Here is a 17,606-nt window from a genome sequence, read left to right on the forward strand (position 1 = left end):
GCACAGTGTCATCAGCAAAGAGCAACTGTGACAACTCCCACTTTATGTGTGATTCTTTATCTTTTAACTCCACGCCTCTTGCCAAGACCCTCGCATTTACTTCTCTTACAACCCCATCTATAAATATATTAAACAACCACGGTGACATCACACATCCTTGTCTAAGGCCTACTTTTACTGGGAAATAATTTCCCTCTTTCCTACATACTCTAACTTGAGCCTCACTATCCTCGTAAAAACTCTTCACTGCTTTCAGTAACCTACCTCCTACACCATACACCTGCAACATCTGCCACATTGCCCCCCTATCCACCCTGTCATATGCCTTTTCCAAATCCATAAATGCCACAAAGACCTCTTTAGCCTTATCTAAATACTGTTCACTTACATGTTTCACTGTAAACACCTGGTCCTCACACCCCGTACCTTTCCTAAAGCCTCCTTGCTCATCTGCTATCCTATTCTCCGTCTTACTCTTAATTCTTTCAATAATAGCTCTACCATACACTTTACCAGGTATACTCAACAGACTTATCCCCCTATAATTTTTGCACTCTCTTTTGTCCCCCTTGCCTTTATACAAAGGAACTATGCATGCTCTCTGCCAATCCCTAGGTACCTTACCCTCTTCCATACATTTATTAAATAATTGCACCAACCACTCCAAAACTATATCCCCACCTGCTTTTAACATTTCTATCTTTATCCCATCAATCCCAGCTGCCTTACCCCCTTTCATTTTACCTACTGCCTCACGAACTTCCCCCACACTCACAACTGGCTCCTCCTCACTCCTACAAGATGTTATTCCTCCTTGCCCTATACACGAAATCACAGCTTCCCTATCTTCATCAACATTTAACAATTCCTCAAAATATTCCCTCCATCTTCCCAATACCTCTAACTCTCCATTTAATAACTCCTCTCCTATTTTTAACTGACAAATCCATTTGTTCTCTAGGCTTCCTTAACTTGTTAATCTCACTCCAAAACTTTTTCTTATTTTCAACAAAATTTGTTGATAACATCTCACCCACTCTCTCATTTGCTCTCTTTTTACATTGCTTCACCACTCTCTTAATTTCTCTCTTTTTTCTCTATATACTCTTCCCTCCTTGCATCACTTCTACTTTGTAAAAACTTCTCATATGCTAACTTTTTCTCCCTTACTACTCTCTTTACATCATCATTCCACCAATCGCTCCTCTTCCCTCCTGCACCCACTTTCCTGTAACCACAAACTTCTGCTGAACACTCTAACACTACATTTTTAAACCTACCCCATACCTCTTCGACCCCATTGCCTATGCTCTCATTAGCCCATCTATCCTCCAATAGCTGTTTATATCTTACCCTAACTGCCTCCTCTTTTAGTTTATAAACCTTCACCTCTCTCTTCCCTGATGCTTCTATTCTCCTTGTATCCCATCTACCTTTTACTCTCAGTGTAGCTACAACTAGAAAGTGATCTGATATATCTGTGGCCCCTCTATAAACATGTACATCCTGAAGTCTACTCAACAGTCTCTTATCTACCAATACGTAATCCATGTTTATGGCATATATTAAGTTTTTTTTTCTTTTTACCTTGATTTGATATATATATTCCAGCATAGTTTTGTACTTTTATCAGATCTGCATACTGTACCTATCCATTACAGATTCCTTTAGCCATGACACTTCTTCAAAATGTGGCTACTTTTGTGTAAATTTAATATGATGTAGTTATTTTGTTGGTAAGATGTATTGTGTAACTGACTTGTTTTTATTACTGTATGTTACAAAGATATTCTTTCCTTCATCAGTGACCCCTCAGGATTTATATTGATGGTACATTATATATTTGTATTTTATCCTTTGTCATAAATGTTACACTTGTTACTCTTAGATGCTGTGTGATGGGCAGCTTTCTGCATGTTTATTTTGCAGCAACCAGCTTACTTGCCTTCATTTTGAATAAATAGCATGATGAAGATGGTTAATGCAAACATGTCTTTCATGTATACAGTTTCCAATAGCACCACCAGCTTGGGAAAGCCTCTCACTGACTCAACTGAGTGTGTATTATAATAGATGGTGGGGCTGTGGGATCCGGGCAGTGTGGGAGTGGTGTGGGTAAAGGTGTGGTTGTGTCAGTGGCCCAGTGTGGGTGATGGTGTGGATGATAGGTGACTGGGTGGGTGAGTGTGCAGTTGGGGGTGTGGCTGGTAAGGAGGGTGATGGGTGGCTAGGTGATTGACTCAACAAATTCTGATTTCAAAACAATCTAAAATAAACACTATGTATTCTAGCTACTGAAGCAACCTTTCCTCTGTTCATAACTCTCATCCCCAGACCTCTCCTGTATAACACTTGCACTTCCCTGCTCTGCCTCTCATACCTACTCCACCTCCCATACCCTTCTCCAGGGCAGCCAGGGGTTTATTGGTAATTCCCCTCATGCCTCCCACCAAGCATAAGGGGAATTATCAATAAACCCCTGGCTGCCTTCAAGAGAGAGCTGGACAGATACCTAAAGTCAGTGCCAGATCAGCCGGGCTGTGGTTTGTATGTTGGACTGAGTGCGACCAGCAGTAACAGCCTGGTTGATCAGGCCCTGATCCACCGGGAGGCCTGGTCATGGACCGGGCTGCGGGGGTGTTGATTCCCGGAATAACCTCCAGGTAGACTCCAGGTACTATTCCTGCCCCACCTCCTGGACACTGCCCCACCTGCCATATCCCTACCGCACTTGCCAGATCCTGCTTCACCTCCCAAACCATGCCTTGCCTCTTGTGATCAAGAGTGCTTCTCTGACATAAAGGGAATTCCTTTGAGTAGCGGGACAATTTTTGGAAATTTGCCACACCACCTTTTCCCTTCAGAGGTGGATACTGGGTAATTGACTGTTTTTCCTTTCACAGAATGTTTGGTGGAGGATCGGCAATTTTATATTGTGTGCCCTCAGGATGTCGTTGTAGCCAAGCCTCGTAGTGCTGATGATCGTATTGAGTGGTTACTGGAGCATGACAAATATGCTGAAGCTCTAGAGGTAAAGTGTGTATTATGAAATGCATTACCCAAAGACCTTGTAATTTAATAAATATTTGCTACAATAGCACGTCATAATTCTAAAACATGCAATAATTTTGGATGTTCTACATTATTTAAAGTTATGATTTTTCCTCAGGTTTTAAAACATGTCAACGTGAGAGCACCCTGACTTACATTTTTTTTAACATGCTGGCCATTTCCCACCGAGACAGGACGACCCAAAAAGAAAGAAAAACTCAAAACGAAAGAAAAAATTGTTCTCATCATTCAACACTTTCACCATCACTCATGCATAATCACTGTCTTTCCAGAGGTACTCAGATACGACAGCTTAGACATTCCTCCAAACTGCCAATATCTCCAACCCCTCCTAAAATTGCAAGCATTGTACTTCCCATTTCCAGGACTCAAATCTGGCTAACTGGTTTCCCTGAATTCCTTCACAAAATATTACCCTGCTCACACTTCAACAGCTCGTCAGGTCGCAAAAACATTCATCTTCATTCACTCTTATCGAACATGCTCATACACGCTTGCTGGAAGTCCAAGCTCCTCACCCACAAAACCTCCTTTACCCCTCTCCCTCCAACCTTTTCGGGGACGACCCCAATTCCACCTTCCTTTCCCTACATTGAATTGAATTTGAATTGAATTGAATTGAATTGAATACATATTTATACTCTCTCCAAATCATTCTACTTTGTTCCATTCTCTCTAAATGACCAAACCACCTCAGCAGCCCCTCTTCAGCCCTCTGACTAATGCTTTTAGTAACTCCACTCCTCCTCCTAATTTCCACTCTACGAATTCTCTCCATAATATTTACATCACACATTGCCCTTAGACAGGACATCTCCACTGCCTCCAGCCACCTCCTCGCTGCAGCATTTACAACCCATGCTTCACACCCATGTAAGAGTGTTGGTATCACTATACTCTCATACATTCCTTTCTTTGCTTCCATGGATAATGTATTTTGTGTCTCCACAGATACCTCAGTGCACCACACTCACCTTTTTTGTTTCATCAGTTCTATGGTTAACCTCATCCTTCATAAACCCATCTGATGACAACTCCCAAATACGTATCTGGAAACATTCACTTCTTCCATACTCCCTCTCTCCAATGTGATATCCAGTTTTTCTTTATCTAAATCGTTTGATACCCTCATCACCTTACTTTCAACTTTCTACCTTTACACACCCTCCCAAACTTGTCCACTAACCTTTGCAACTTTTCTTTAGAATCCCTCAAAAGCACAGTATCATCAGCAAAAAGTAACTGTGTCATCTCCCATTTTGTATTTGATTCCCCCTAATTTAATCCCACCCCTCTCCCCAACACCCTAGCATTTACTTCTTTTACAACCCCATCTGTAAATATATTAAACAACCATGGTGACATTACACATCCCTGTCTAAGACCTACTTTTACTGGGAAGTATCTCCCTCTCTCCTGCACACCCTAACCTGCGCCTCACTATCCTCATAAAAACTCTTTACAGCATTTCATAACTTACTACACATTCCATACATTTTTTACATATTTGCAGTTAAAGGCTGAGAGTTGTTATCCTACTTCAACTCATTTCAAAACCTGGCCCTATCTAAGGTATGCTACCATCTTCCATGATACAATCGCAGACGATTGCTAATGTCGACATACTATACTGTACCTGTTTACTCTAAGTTTTTCCTAGCCTTGAAATTGAACCCAAGATGTTTTGGTGTGATTTACAAGCTCTTTACTAGAAACACTGGTCACCTGTTGAATGTACACCATTCACAAACCCATGAATATAGAACTAAGATAAAAGAAGAGTTGGGTCTACTTAACACTCACTCTGGATATCTTACTGATGATTAAAAAGAAATTTACTCAGTTTGTTGATGATTATTTCCTGTCAAACATTGCACATATATACACAAACGAAATCCAGGTTACTAATTTATATAGTGCACCTGAGGAAAATAAGTTACATTTTACAATGAATACAGATGAGGTTAAAGTGGAGGCCAATGACAGCAAAAAAAAAAAAATGTCCTTCAGCCCAAGAAACTGTTTTCAGGGGCTTTTAAAGAATGCAAGATGGAATTTAGTAAACTGTTAACTAGTCTTTTAATATAGTAAACTATATGAGGGCATGATTAGATTCCTCAAGATTATCTTAAGCTAATGAAAAGTTCATTTAAAAAAAGCCATAGCATGTGGAAATGTGCTATGTCACTCATTCAGCATTTTTTAAGCTTTAATGTCTGCTTTCCTATTTTGTCAACACGTTTCAATAACTGAATGATTCAGCAGAAAACAGAGAAAAATGTGCCACATAATTGCCTTGTGATCCACGAGGAATTGTAATAACGTTGGTAGAATTACCAACAATATTTTAGGTGTAAAGAACACATGTGCAACTAATGAGATATTTTTATTGTCAAGCCATGACAGCTTGACAAAGCTCCTGGTGAGCTAAACATTGCTACAATAGAAATGTCACATTAAATGCACATGTGTCCTTTTCCCTAACATCTATGAGGAAGCTCTATCTTACTATCAGTCAACATGTGAGTGGAAGGAAAGTGGAAACAAGTGTACCTTTAGTCATGGATAGTCTAATTTTAGAGAGTGCAGTAAGCTTTATAACGTAAAGTTGATTGGTGAGAGTGCCTCTGCTAACCACCTGACTGCAGGGAATTTTCCTGCTGAGTTGGGGGAAATTATTTTGGAGGGTGATTATGCACTTGAGCAAGTGTTTAATGTTGACATAACAGGATTGTACTGTTAGAGATGCTTTCTAGAACGTGCATCAACAAGCAAATTACCAGGATTCAAGGCAGTGAAGAGCCATTGCAGCTTGCTGTTGTGTGCTAATGCAACAGGTAACCCATGGCTGTTTATTGCTCCAAGAATCCCTGTGCTTTGAAACAAAGACAAAACCACTTTGCTTGTTAACTGGTGGTCAATCCATTCAACATGGATGACTGAAGCCTGGTTTATTGACTGATTCAAGCATCATTTTATTTCTGAAGTCATGTTTTACCTGTGTGGCAAGAACCTTGCATCCAAGATTTTCCCGACTCCTGATAATTTCTGTACTTTTGCAGGATTCGAATCTTAATGTAAAGGTATATTTTAACCACCAAATGCGACGTCACTGATACAACTACTAGACTGATGTATAATTATAACACTGAAATGTATCTACACTTACTGGGTGTTGTAGAAATTAACCTTAGCAATAGACAGTGACTCAGAGCTTGGAGTGCTGGGGCTCATGTGTAAAGTCAGCAATGCAAATGCAATACTCCATATCAGTACTGCATGGAATAAGTTGCCCAGATCAGTGACAAATGCAGATTGAGGAAATGCATGTCCATGTGTGGTAAATAATTCAACAGATTTTTCATTTTATATTTGCAACACACAAGTGATCCTCCTGTACAAACACTCTGGAGTTTCATTAGGAAATATTTCTTCAGCCACAGAGCTGTTAGGAAGTGGAATAGTCTGGCAAGCGATGTAGTGGAGGCAGGAACAATACATATTTTTAAGACGAGGTATGATAAAGCTCATGGAGCAGGGAGAGGGAGGACCCAGTAGCGGTCAGTGAAGAGGCGGGGCCAGGAGCTGAGTCTCGACCTCTGCAACCACAACTAGGTGAGTACAATTAGGTGAGTACATTTCAGATTAGAGGGAGGGAGTATGGAGGAAGTGAATGTGTTCAGATATTTGGGAGTGGACTTCTCAGCAGATGCGTCTTTGAAAGTTGAGGTGATCCATAGAATAGACAAGGGGAAAAAGGTGAGTGGTGCACTGAGGACTCTGTGGAGACAAAGAATGTTATCCATGGAAGCAAAGAGAAGAATGTACAAAAGTATAGTGGTACCAACGCTGTTATATAGGTGTGAAGCAAGGGTGGTGAATGTTGTAACAAGAAGGCTGGAGGCAGTGGAGATGTCATGTCTTAGGGCAATGTGTGGCATGAACATTATGCAGAGAATTTGTAGCTTGGAGATTAGAAGGTGGTGTGGGGGTTACTAAAAGTATTATCCAGAGGCATGAAGAGGGGTATTTGAGGTGGTTCGGACATTCAGAGAGGATGAAACAAAATAGGATGATTTGGAGGGCATATAAATCTGTAGTGGAAGGAAGGCAGGGTAGGGGTCATCCAAAGAAAGGCTGGAGGGAGGGGTAAAAGAGGTTTTGTGTGCAAAGGGCTTAGACCTCCAACAAGCATGTGTGAGCATGTTAGATAGGAGCAAGTGGAGACGAATGGTTTTTATGGCTTGACGTGCTGTTGGAGTGTGAGCAAAGTAACATTATGAAGGGATTCAGGGAAACCGGTTAGCTGGACTTGAGTCCTGGAGGTGGAAAGTACAGTGCCTGCGCTCTGAAGAAGGGGTGGGGATATGTTTGCAGTTTTTGAACTATAGTATCATGCTTCTGGCAAGACAGTGATGGAGTGAGTGATGATAAGTGTTACTTCTCTTTTGGGTCACCCTGCCTTAGTGGGAAATGGTCGGTGTGTTAAAAATTTTTTGTCTTTCACACTTAGATGGTTTTTATAAACTTTTGCAAAAGGTTTGGTTGTACGTTGCTACTTGTGTAAATGTGTGCATTATTTTTAAATGAGCGAGTGATGTAGCTATATTTTTAATGAACTATGGCTGTCTCCTGTCAAAAGTGGGTGACCCAAAGAAAAAAAACCACATTCACCATGAGAGATATGGCACCAGAATTCTTCCCCCATAAGCAATGCTAGCTGTAAAATGCAAGTGGTTCTTTAACCCCTTCTGTATTCAATTACTAAATGGTCAATTTTTTTTTTTTTTTTTTTTTTTTTTAACACACTGGCCATGTCCCACCAAGGTAGGGTGACCCGAAAAAGAAACGCTTTCACCATCATTCACTCCAATCACTATATTGCCAGAGGTGTGCTGATACTACAGTTCAGATGATACCTCCAAATATTGCCACCCCTCCAAAGTGCAGGCACTGTACTTCCCACCTCCAGGACTCAAGTCTGGCTAACTGGTTTTTCCTGAATCCCTTCACAAAACATTACCTTGCTCATACTCCAATAGCTCATCAAGTCCCAAAAACCATTTACCTCCACTCAGTCCTGTCTAAGATGCTACACACAGCTGCTGTGTGAATGTTATAATGCTTGTTAATCAGTTAATTTTGGGCCCACTGTATCTGAAGATGTGCTATGTCTTGAGGAGAAATCAATTTCTTGTACCTGAACTCTTATGCTTTACCTTTTATTACCTCAGGTGGTGAAGACATCTAGAGATGTACAGCGCTACACACTGCTAGCTGTTGGTCGAGTGTATTTAGACCATTTAATGACTCATGGCAGTTTCCAGGATGCAGCCAAACTCTGCACACAGATACTTGGTGAGGAAAATACATTGTGTTGGGCTAAATAACTTGGCTTATTTGCATCCTGTAATTTACATATTTGCTTATACAATTGTGGAAAACTGAATGTTTTATATTAATGTTTTTTATTCATTTACCAGTTGATTTATTACCCACAGGTTTGGCTCTTACTTTTAAATATAATAATTCAAAAACTCCATGGGGAAGTAGAAAAGATTTCTTCCTTTGTAAGTCATGTGTGCCGTAAGAGGCGATTAAAGTGCTGGGTGCAAGGGGCTAGTAACCCCTTCTCCTGTATAAATTACTAAATATAAAAAAGTAAAACTTTATTTTTTCTTTTTAGATCACACTGCCTCAGTGGGAGACAGCCAGTGCATTAAAAAAAAATTCAATAATATTTATCCCACAATTACTTTCAGTTGTCATGTATTCATAGTTTTTGATGCATATTAGGTCCTAGTCAAGGAGAGAGTTATAGTAGAAGGACTAGAATACTGTCTACACATTAACCCATTTATAGTTTGGAGTTGCTGTACTAGACTAAGTGAGATACATTAGTGGGTTTCTCATATTTTAATACTGTGGCCATCTCCCACCAAGGTCAGGTGACCTAGCAAATACGAAAACACTTTCACTGTCTTTCATTCAATCAGTCTTGCTAGAAGGGCACTGACATCACAGTTCAGATGCCCCTCCAGACTGCAACATCCCCACCCCTCCTTCAGAGTGCAGGCACTACTCTTCCCACCTCCAGGACTGAAGTCCAGCTAACTAATTTCCCTCAGTCACTTCATAAATGTTACCTTACTGATACTTCAATAGCATGTCAAGTCATAAAAACCACTTATCTTCTCTTGCTCCTATCTAACATACACAAGCATAAAGAACCTTCTTTACCCCTCTCCCTCCATCCTTTCCTAGGATGACCCCTAACCTTTCCTCAACCCCAGATTTATACTCTCTTAGCCATCCTGTTTTTCCCCATCATCTCTAAATGTTCTAACCCTCCCTCTCATATTGGCCTAAATAGTAGGCATATCCCCTTTCGTCAAAATTTTCTGCAGCTTATAGCCTGTGACTTGGTTAAGACTGTGACAGTGAACTTTGCCTTACTCCACTGCCAACAGTTCTTAAACCACTACCAATATCATTTAGACATGAAAAATCTCAGTCTCCAAGTGAAACATTATTTAAATAAATTGTTCTCACTGCTTGTGTGTCTTTGTCAAACAAATTGATGATATATTATACTTATTTCATTTAGTACCCTTGTTGCTCATGGATGTCATCATTGTTGTTGATGCCACCTGTACATCATTGCTGCTAATGCTGCTGATAATACCACTGCAACTGCTGCTGTATTTTCCAGCATATAAGGTACAATTTTTTTTCCCCATAAAATAGTCTTTGAAAATCATCCTCTACCATATATTCTCAAGCTCAGGGTCAAGGGTAGGCTTTGAGTTACACTTTAGCAGTTGTTTACTGTTATGTTGCAACTGCTTGGAAACATCGTCTTGTATGGCTTATATGCCAGAAGATATAGTAATTCTTCTCCTGCTGATGATATTGTTGCTGGTGCTACCATTGTTGATGCTGTGATTGCTAGCACTATTGTTGCTCTTCAGCAACAGGGGCATCTTTAGTAATAGAATGCATTAGAATGTCTCATTATTTATATAATGTATCAGCAGAAATATTGACCTTAAAGAATGATCCAGGGCATTACAAAATTGACTGCTCCTTTTCTTTTGAAATGAAAGGCTCGCTTCTGTATCACCATACATATGTAGGAAACCCAATGTTGAAGGAGAGTAGAGGAGTCATCCTGGTGAGAAATGTGCTAACTGGCTGCCACACCTGTGAAGAGACCAGGTGTCAGGGAGACTCACAGAATGTGAGGAGGTATTAATCTTCAGTGTGAGTCTTGAGGAAACCCTAGTATCTTCAGTAAAAAATTTTGAAAAGGAACTCATGGTATATTTAGGAAGAATCTTGAAAAGAAACCCCTGGTATCTTTAGCAAGAATCTTGGAAATTACCCCATGGCATCTTGAGTAAGTTTTGAAAGGAACCCCATTTATAAACAAAACATTTCCTACATGAAAATTATTGATGGGTAAACCAGTTGAATGATCAGTAGTACAGTACAGGAAGGCCCTGCTTATACAGCAGGTTAGGTTCTGGGCAACTGCTGCAAAGTGAAAATTGCTGTAAAGTGAATATAACCTTTTTTCACTTTCAAATGCATATAAAAGCCTGATAACATGTTTACACTATCATATATTAACTGAGCATTAGAGCTAGGCTTTAAAAAAATGCATATATAGCACACACATTACTTACCTTAAAATATTTTCATCCTTAGGTTATAGTGAGTAGTGAATATATTTATTGTATGCAGCATTTCGCTGCATTAGCAAAATGCCATAAAGCAAAGCGCTGTAAAGTAGGGCCCTCCTGTACCTCACAGAATTACACCTTTTCATTAGTTTATCAAATTCTGTGTTGATTTACGTAAGATTTTCGTCACATTGTTGCTCAAAAGAAGCCAGGGAGAGATTTTCCTTGTCAGCAGTCTGGTATCTTGACAAAGACTCACTCTGCATTTTGTCTTTGTACTACCCATATTATTGAGTAGTTATAAGTGAGGAAGATCAACCATAAGGCATTGATACAATCACTTCATCCACTAACTAATGAGATGTGGAAGGTTTTGTGCTGGACAACTAGTAGAAACATTATGGCTATATTTAGCCTTTACAAAGCAAGTATGTCACAAAGTCTGGGAACAGGATAGTAGAGTATCATCAAAACCACACATTATCAACAAGACTTGCATCACCATAAACATGCATTTCCCCACTTAAATTCACTTTCGTTTCAGCCAAGCACACTGGACACGTTTTTTTTGCTTAATGTCAAGTGCATTACAGAAATTATGTTTATTACTGTCTTTCAGCATTGAGGAACAAGTCAGACAGCCAAGTAAACAAGTGGTGTCCTCCATATTGTTTACAGGTCTTAGCTGAATTAAACCAGGAAGTTGAATGGGGAATGAGACCTGCACAGCAAAGTGATTCAGACAGTAGAGAGCACAGGTGTACAAGAAAAAGTAAACAGATGATTTACCAGGCAAAAAGTATTCTCGGAGTCTATTACCATTGTTCCAGTTATTCTGACTGGTTGCTATTCCAGTGAGTGGTTCTTGGACCCTGAACACAATTTATTAAAATGTTATGATGCCAAAACAATATACCATTCACAGAAGTACAGTGGACCCCCGGTTAACGATTTTAATCCGTGCAAGAGGGCTCATCGTTATGCGAAATAATCGTTATGCGAATGAATTTTCCCCATAAGAAATAATGGAAATAAAATTAATCCGTGCAAGACGCCCAAAAGTATGAAAAAAATTTTTTTTTACCACATGAAATGTTAATTTTAATACACACAAACTGAAAAAGGCATGCACAATTAAATGACACTTACTTTTATTGAAGATCTGGTGATGATTGATGGGATGGGAGGAGGGGAGAGCATTATCTTCTTACTGTTTAGAAGGGGAATCCCCTTCCATTAGGACTTGAGGTAGCAAGTCCTTTTCTGGGGTTACTTCCCTTCTTCTTTTAATGCCACTAGGACCAGCTTGAGAGTCACTGGACCTCTGTCGCACAACAAATCTGTCCATAGAGCTCTGTACCTCCCGTTCCTTCAAGACTTTCCTAAAATGGGCCATAACATTGTCATTGAAATAGTCACCAGCACGGCTTGCAACAGCTGTGTCAGGGTGATTTTCATCTATAAAGGTTTGCAGTTCAACCCACTGTGCACACATTTCCTTAATCTTTGAAGTAGGCACAATGGATTCCACAACTGGCATAGGCTTCTCAGGGTTAGCCCCAAACCCTTCAAAATCTTTCTTAATTTCCATACTAATTCTCACCCTTTTTACCACAGGGTTGGCACTAGAAGCTTTCTTGGGGCCCATGGTCACTTATTTTCCAGAAACAGCACCGAAAACACTGTAATAATACGAAATATTCCGAGTGTATGCTTGGATGTTACCGCGGAGGCTGGCTGGTAAACAATGGGACGGCCGGCACATGTGAGGGCACATTGGACGCGTCTCGGACGAAAATCGGTAAGCGGGTTTTTAATCGGTATGCGCGGCAAAAATTTTGCGATAAAAGTAATCGGTATGCGGAAAAATCGCTATGTGATGCCATCGTTATGCGGGGGTCCACTGTACTATGTCATCAACAAAAAAAAAAAAATTATTGTGACCATGGTAAATATTGAATCATCTTTAAGTGTTTTGGTCTTTTTATAATTTTTTAATATCAGATTTAATGCAGATTATCTTATTATTGATGACATACAATGCTGTAAGCTGATGAATGAGATGCATGTAGCATTGGAGGGTATCTTGATTGCTGAAACATTTTGTTTGTGCACCTGGCTTCTTCAGTCTAATACAATACTGGAGACATGATAGAAGAAGTAATTATGAGGTGGTCAGTCCCTCAGCCTTGATAGGTAATAATAATAATAATACCTAGGTAGTAGGTTGGCAGACAGCAGCCACCCAGGGAGGTACTACTGTCCTGCTAAGTGAGTGTAAAACGGAAACTAGTATTTGTTTTACATGATGGTAGGATTGCTGGTGTCTTTTTTCTGTCTCATAAACATGCAAGATTTTATGCACATCTTGCTATTTTTACTTACACTTAGGTCAAACTGCACATGCTTAGACAAGCATATATATACACACATGCCCCCCTGTGTTTTCTTCTATTTCCTTACTAGTTCTTGTTCTTGTTTATTTCCTCATATCTCCATGGGAAAGTGAAACAGAATTCTTCCTCCATAAGCCACGCGTGTCATAAGAGGCAACTAAAATGCTGGGAACAAGGGGCTAGTAACCCCTTCTCCTGTATACATTACTAAATTTAAAAAGAAACCATCATTTTTCTTTTTGGGCCACCCTGCCTCAGTGGATACAGCCAGTTTGTTGAAAGAATAATAATAATCTTTATTTCCACAAGTACATGTACAAAGTATACAGGCCTGGCTGACATCAGTGGCATACAACTACTATATAGAAAGTCCCTTATTATGCAGAGCATTTCAGGCAAATTAGGTCAATTTTGTCCCCAGGAAGTGACCTACACCAGTCGGCTAATATCCAGGTACCTATTTTACTGATAGGTGAACATGGACAGCAGGTGTCTTAGGGAAACGTATCCTAATGTTTGCACCCATATCGGGGATCGAACCCCCAGACTTCAGTGTGAGAGCATTAGCACACGAGCTACGGGACACCTCAGGTGGTGATGGTCTGTCTCTCAGACTGAGGGACTTATCACATCAAAATTATTTTTTCTGCCTACAGTGTTACATTTACTTGTATTCAGCTGAAGAAACCTACTGTGCAAGCAAAATTTCATTAGTAAAGATATACCCAAGTACAGTGCTACCTTGATTTAGGAGTTTAATCTGTTCTGTGACCCAACTTGTAACTCAATTTGCTCGTATATCAAATCACTTTTTCTCATCGAAATTAATTGAAATGCCATTAATCCGTTCCAGCAGAATTCCTGCTCTCAGGAGGCAGGAGAAAATACATACTTCAATATAGCGCTAATATCAACTCTCCGGCTTATTTATCTATCACAATTGATCTAATATAACATAATAAACAATATAAATAACATAGAAAACATGACATATACTCTAGAATGAATAAAATATGTCATTATGTAATGAGTGGTGGCAGCCACTCCTACTCTGACCCTATCTTCCCATTCTTCCCCTTCTGAAAATGGTGTGTTTGTGAGGCTAAGTGCACTAGATCACTAGTTTCATAAGGAAAACACTGAAACAATGTATTTATAAATAAGAAATATTGTATAAAAACATAAAACTTAATAGAGAAAGTAAAGAAATAAACTGGTTTTATGAATTGTACATATTTACCTTGGAGAACAGATGCTGGCAGAGGTGGAGGTAGAGGGTGGAAAAGATAAGCTACTTTCTACACTCTTAATGCTACACTTTATCGCTGAACTTAATTGCTACACTTTTCATGCTACACTATCGTTGAACTTAATTGCTACACTCTTAATGCTACATTTTATCACTGAACTTAATTGCTACAATTTGTTATTTTTTATATTTTTTCACTGCACTTTTCCCTGATTTTTGCCTTTTTCTCCATGCCTTCCTCACTTTCATCTGCAGGGAGTTTCAATAAAAGCCTGTCCAAAGAAGTTTATTTTATCCTCCATTTCAGAATGTTTTGAAAATGAGTTAGGCAAATGTCATTAACAGCAGCTTCTCCATCTTTTCATGGATAGAGGTCCACAGCTTAGAAATTATTGTAATGCCCTTGGCTGGCACTATAGCCTGTATCGACTACTCCTGCTTTAGTATCGTACATGTGGTAGAAGTACTACGCTGGTACCGCTTGCCCAAGTCCACAACCAGCACACCTCGCTCATGTTTATCTATGATTTCATTCTTTAATTCAATGGACATCATCCTCTTTTTCTTCTCAGCACTGTCCTTTGCACTTACTTTCACAAAACGCAAGCACAGCACAAGGGAAATGCTTCCATGGTGAGGTAAACACATGCACTGCTGAGCGGATGTTGTGGTGGCATTTGCTGCACCAGCTAGTGGCGGCATTCTGAAGCTTGCTCATAACTTGGATTTTGGCTCGTAACTCAGAGCAAAAAATCGACTAAGTGATGCCTCATAACTCGAAAAACTCCTATGTTGGGGCACTCATAAATCAAGGTTCCACTGTACATATTGCCCATGTATCTTATTCATTAGTTAACCCTTTCAGGGTTGGTGCATACTAGGACGGCTTGCACACCAGGGTTGGTGCCTTACTAGTACGCATAAATTCTAGCACCTTCAAATGTAGCGAGAGAAAGCTGGTGGGCCTACGTATGAAAGAATGGGTCTGTGTGGCCAGTGTGTGCAGTATAAAAAAAAATCCTGCAGCACACAGTGCATAATGACCGTGGTTTTGGTTTAAAACAGCGACTTTGCAGTTTGTTTTTGTATGCTATTTATGGTTGTATTCTAGTTTTCCTGGTCTCATTTTATAGAATTAAAGACATATTACGGAAATTGAGATGACTTTTATTGGTTTCACAAAGAAAAGTACCTTGAAATTGAGCTCAAAGTAGCAGAAATGTTTGATTTTTGCCAAAGTTCAAAAGTAAATAAATTAAGCCATGCATCCAATACATATCAACTGGTGAGTCTAATATTCTTTCACAAGTGTGCTGATATTATTTATACCATTTCTACACTAATGCAGTAGTCTGCATAACAGTAAATCTTTTATTGTTTGTGAGAATAAAAATTCAAAGTGAAAAGCAAAAGAAATGTAACAGGGGCATGGGGACATGACTAATGAACAGAGGAAATGTTATTGTAGTGCCAGGAATGTCTGTCTTGTTTATTCTGGACCCTATTTGGAAATTGGCATCTTTTGAAATTTATGTGAAATTGGCAAAATTGCCAATTTCAGACCACTTTATTGGATAGTTGAAATTGGTAAATGGGTGGTTTCTTGTACTCTTTTGATAGAAAAAATGGAGTTCTAGCGAAATAGTTATGATTTTTGTCGACTGGTACATTGGAATTGGCTGAAAATAGGGCTCAAAGTGGGCGAAATCGCTGATGCGTAAACATCGTTGAGACCGCTAACTTTGCGAGAACATAATTCCATAAGTTTTTCATCAAATTTCATACTTTTGGTGTCATTATGATTGGGAAAAGATTCTCTATCATTTCATAAGAAAAAAATGATTTTTTTTTTAAATTTCCGGCCCTGAATGGGTTAATCAGATTGTAAAGCACTGTGTATACAAAAATTTGTAAAATGCTTCTCACTTTGTTTCCTGAGGATAGGTTCTGACAAGGGGCTGTGGGAGGAAGCCGTGGTGAGGTTCAATCGTGTGCGTCAACTTCGCGTGCTAAGTCCACATCTGCCACTCGGTCATGGAGTCAATCTGGACCCAGCTGTATATCAAATGGTCTTGCTGGACCTCCTGCAGACAGATCATCAGGTAACATGTACTTAACTATTAGTGTTATTCCATTTTCTTTCATACTGAAATTCCAATACAGATACTACTCAACTTATGATGGATCGATTTACAATATTTCAACTTTATGATGGTGCAAAAGCAATTACTTTAGAGATGAAACCTGAGATAATTATCCAGAGTGAAGGTGGCAAGTCTATAATTTGTTGGCTTTTTTTTACTTTTCAGTACTGGTATTTAATTTGTTTCAGTAATTATTTGTTTATTCACTGATTCAGCGATAATAGTTATTTATTTGCTTATTTATTTAGCATATATTCATTCACCCTGCCTCGGTGGGAGATAGCTGACTTGTTAAAAAAAAAAAAATATTAATTTTTGACTTATGATGGTTTTGTCAGAACATAACCCCATTTTAAGTCGAGGAGCACATGTATGTTATTGTATACATAAACTCTTCGTGTTTATTTATCATGTGTACCCTTATAATGTCATTATTCATGCATAGTACATTTCTTGAAGGAATCTTCTTCTCACACATTATCTGAAGCCCTGTTAGAAATTCTAAATCAATATACCTTTAGTTATTTCAGTTGTTCAGTAGTCTTTTCATGTATATAAAATTTCATCAAATCATTTCTTCATTTTTGTATTTAAAACATCCATTTTGTCATTTGAATGCCTTTAGTTATGCAGATGGTAATTAGTTTTATGTTAGTGATAAAGTCTGTTACAATTGGAGTGAGTGTTTACAATGGATTTTTTAATATCTTTATCAAAGCTGTTGGGTGACCATATTCTCATCGTTGTCACCACTTTCATTTTATCCTTTAGTGCCATTTATATATCTTTACAGTAATAAAAACATTCTTCAGGGATTTTTACAAGTGGTTCAAGATTGGCCAGGTCATCTTTACAATGTGTCTTTTGTTATCAATGCTGTGCTTGAGACCCTGGCTCGCAACACCAACAATATGACACTGCTTCAAGCCCTGGCTCACCTCTACTCAAACATTGACAAGCATGATAAAGCACTTGCTATTTATCTCAAGTAAGTACAGTACACATGTACCTTGGTAACCACCACGGTTCTCTTCCTTAATATCTTTAAGGTGTTTTACTG

The 17,606-nt window shown here is 39.1% G+C and overlaps 1 protein-coding gene across 1 annotated transcript in view; it reads left to right on the forward strand.

The window, feature by feature from the left end:
• lt (vacuolar protein sorting-associated protein light) overlaps window positions 1-17,606 on the forward strand; it is a 90,252-nt gene that overhangs the window by 40,252 nt on the left and 32,394 nt on the right. The window contains exons 9-12 of the mRNA XM_070090002.1: window positions 2,904-3,031; window positions 8,307-8,430; window positions 16,347-16,504; window positions 17,359-17,534. Coding sequence (XP_069946103.1) covers window positions 2,904-3,031; window positions 8,307-8,430; window positions 16,347-16,504; window positions 17,359-17,534 — 586 coding nt within the window. The remainder of the gene's footprint in view (window positions 1-2,903; window positions 3,032-8,306; window positions 8,431-16,346; window positions 16,505-17,358; window positions 17,535-17,606) is intronic.

The sequence above is a fragment of the Cherax quadricarinatus genome, chromosome 30 (assembly GCF_038502225.1).
Source record: "Cherax quadricarinatus isolate ZL_2023a chromosome 30, ASM3850222v1, whole genome shotgun sequence".
NCBI lineage: Eukaryota > Metazoa > Arthropoda > Malacostraca > Decapoda > Parastacidae > Cherax > Cherax quadricarinatus.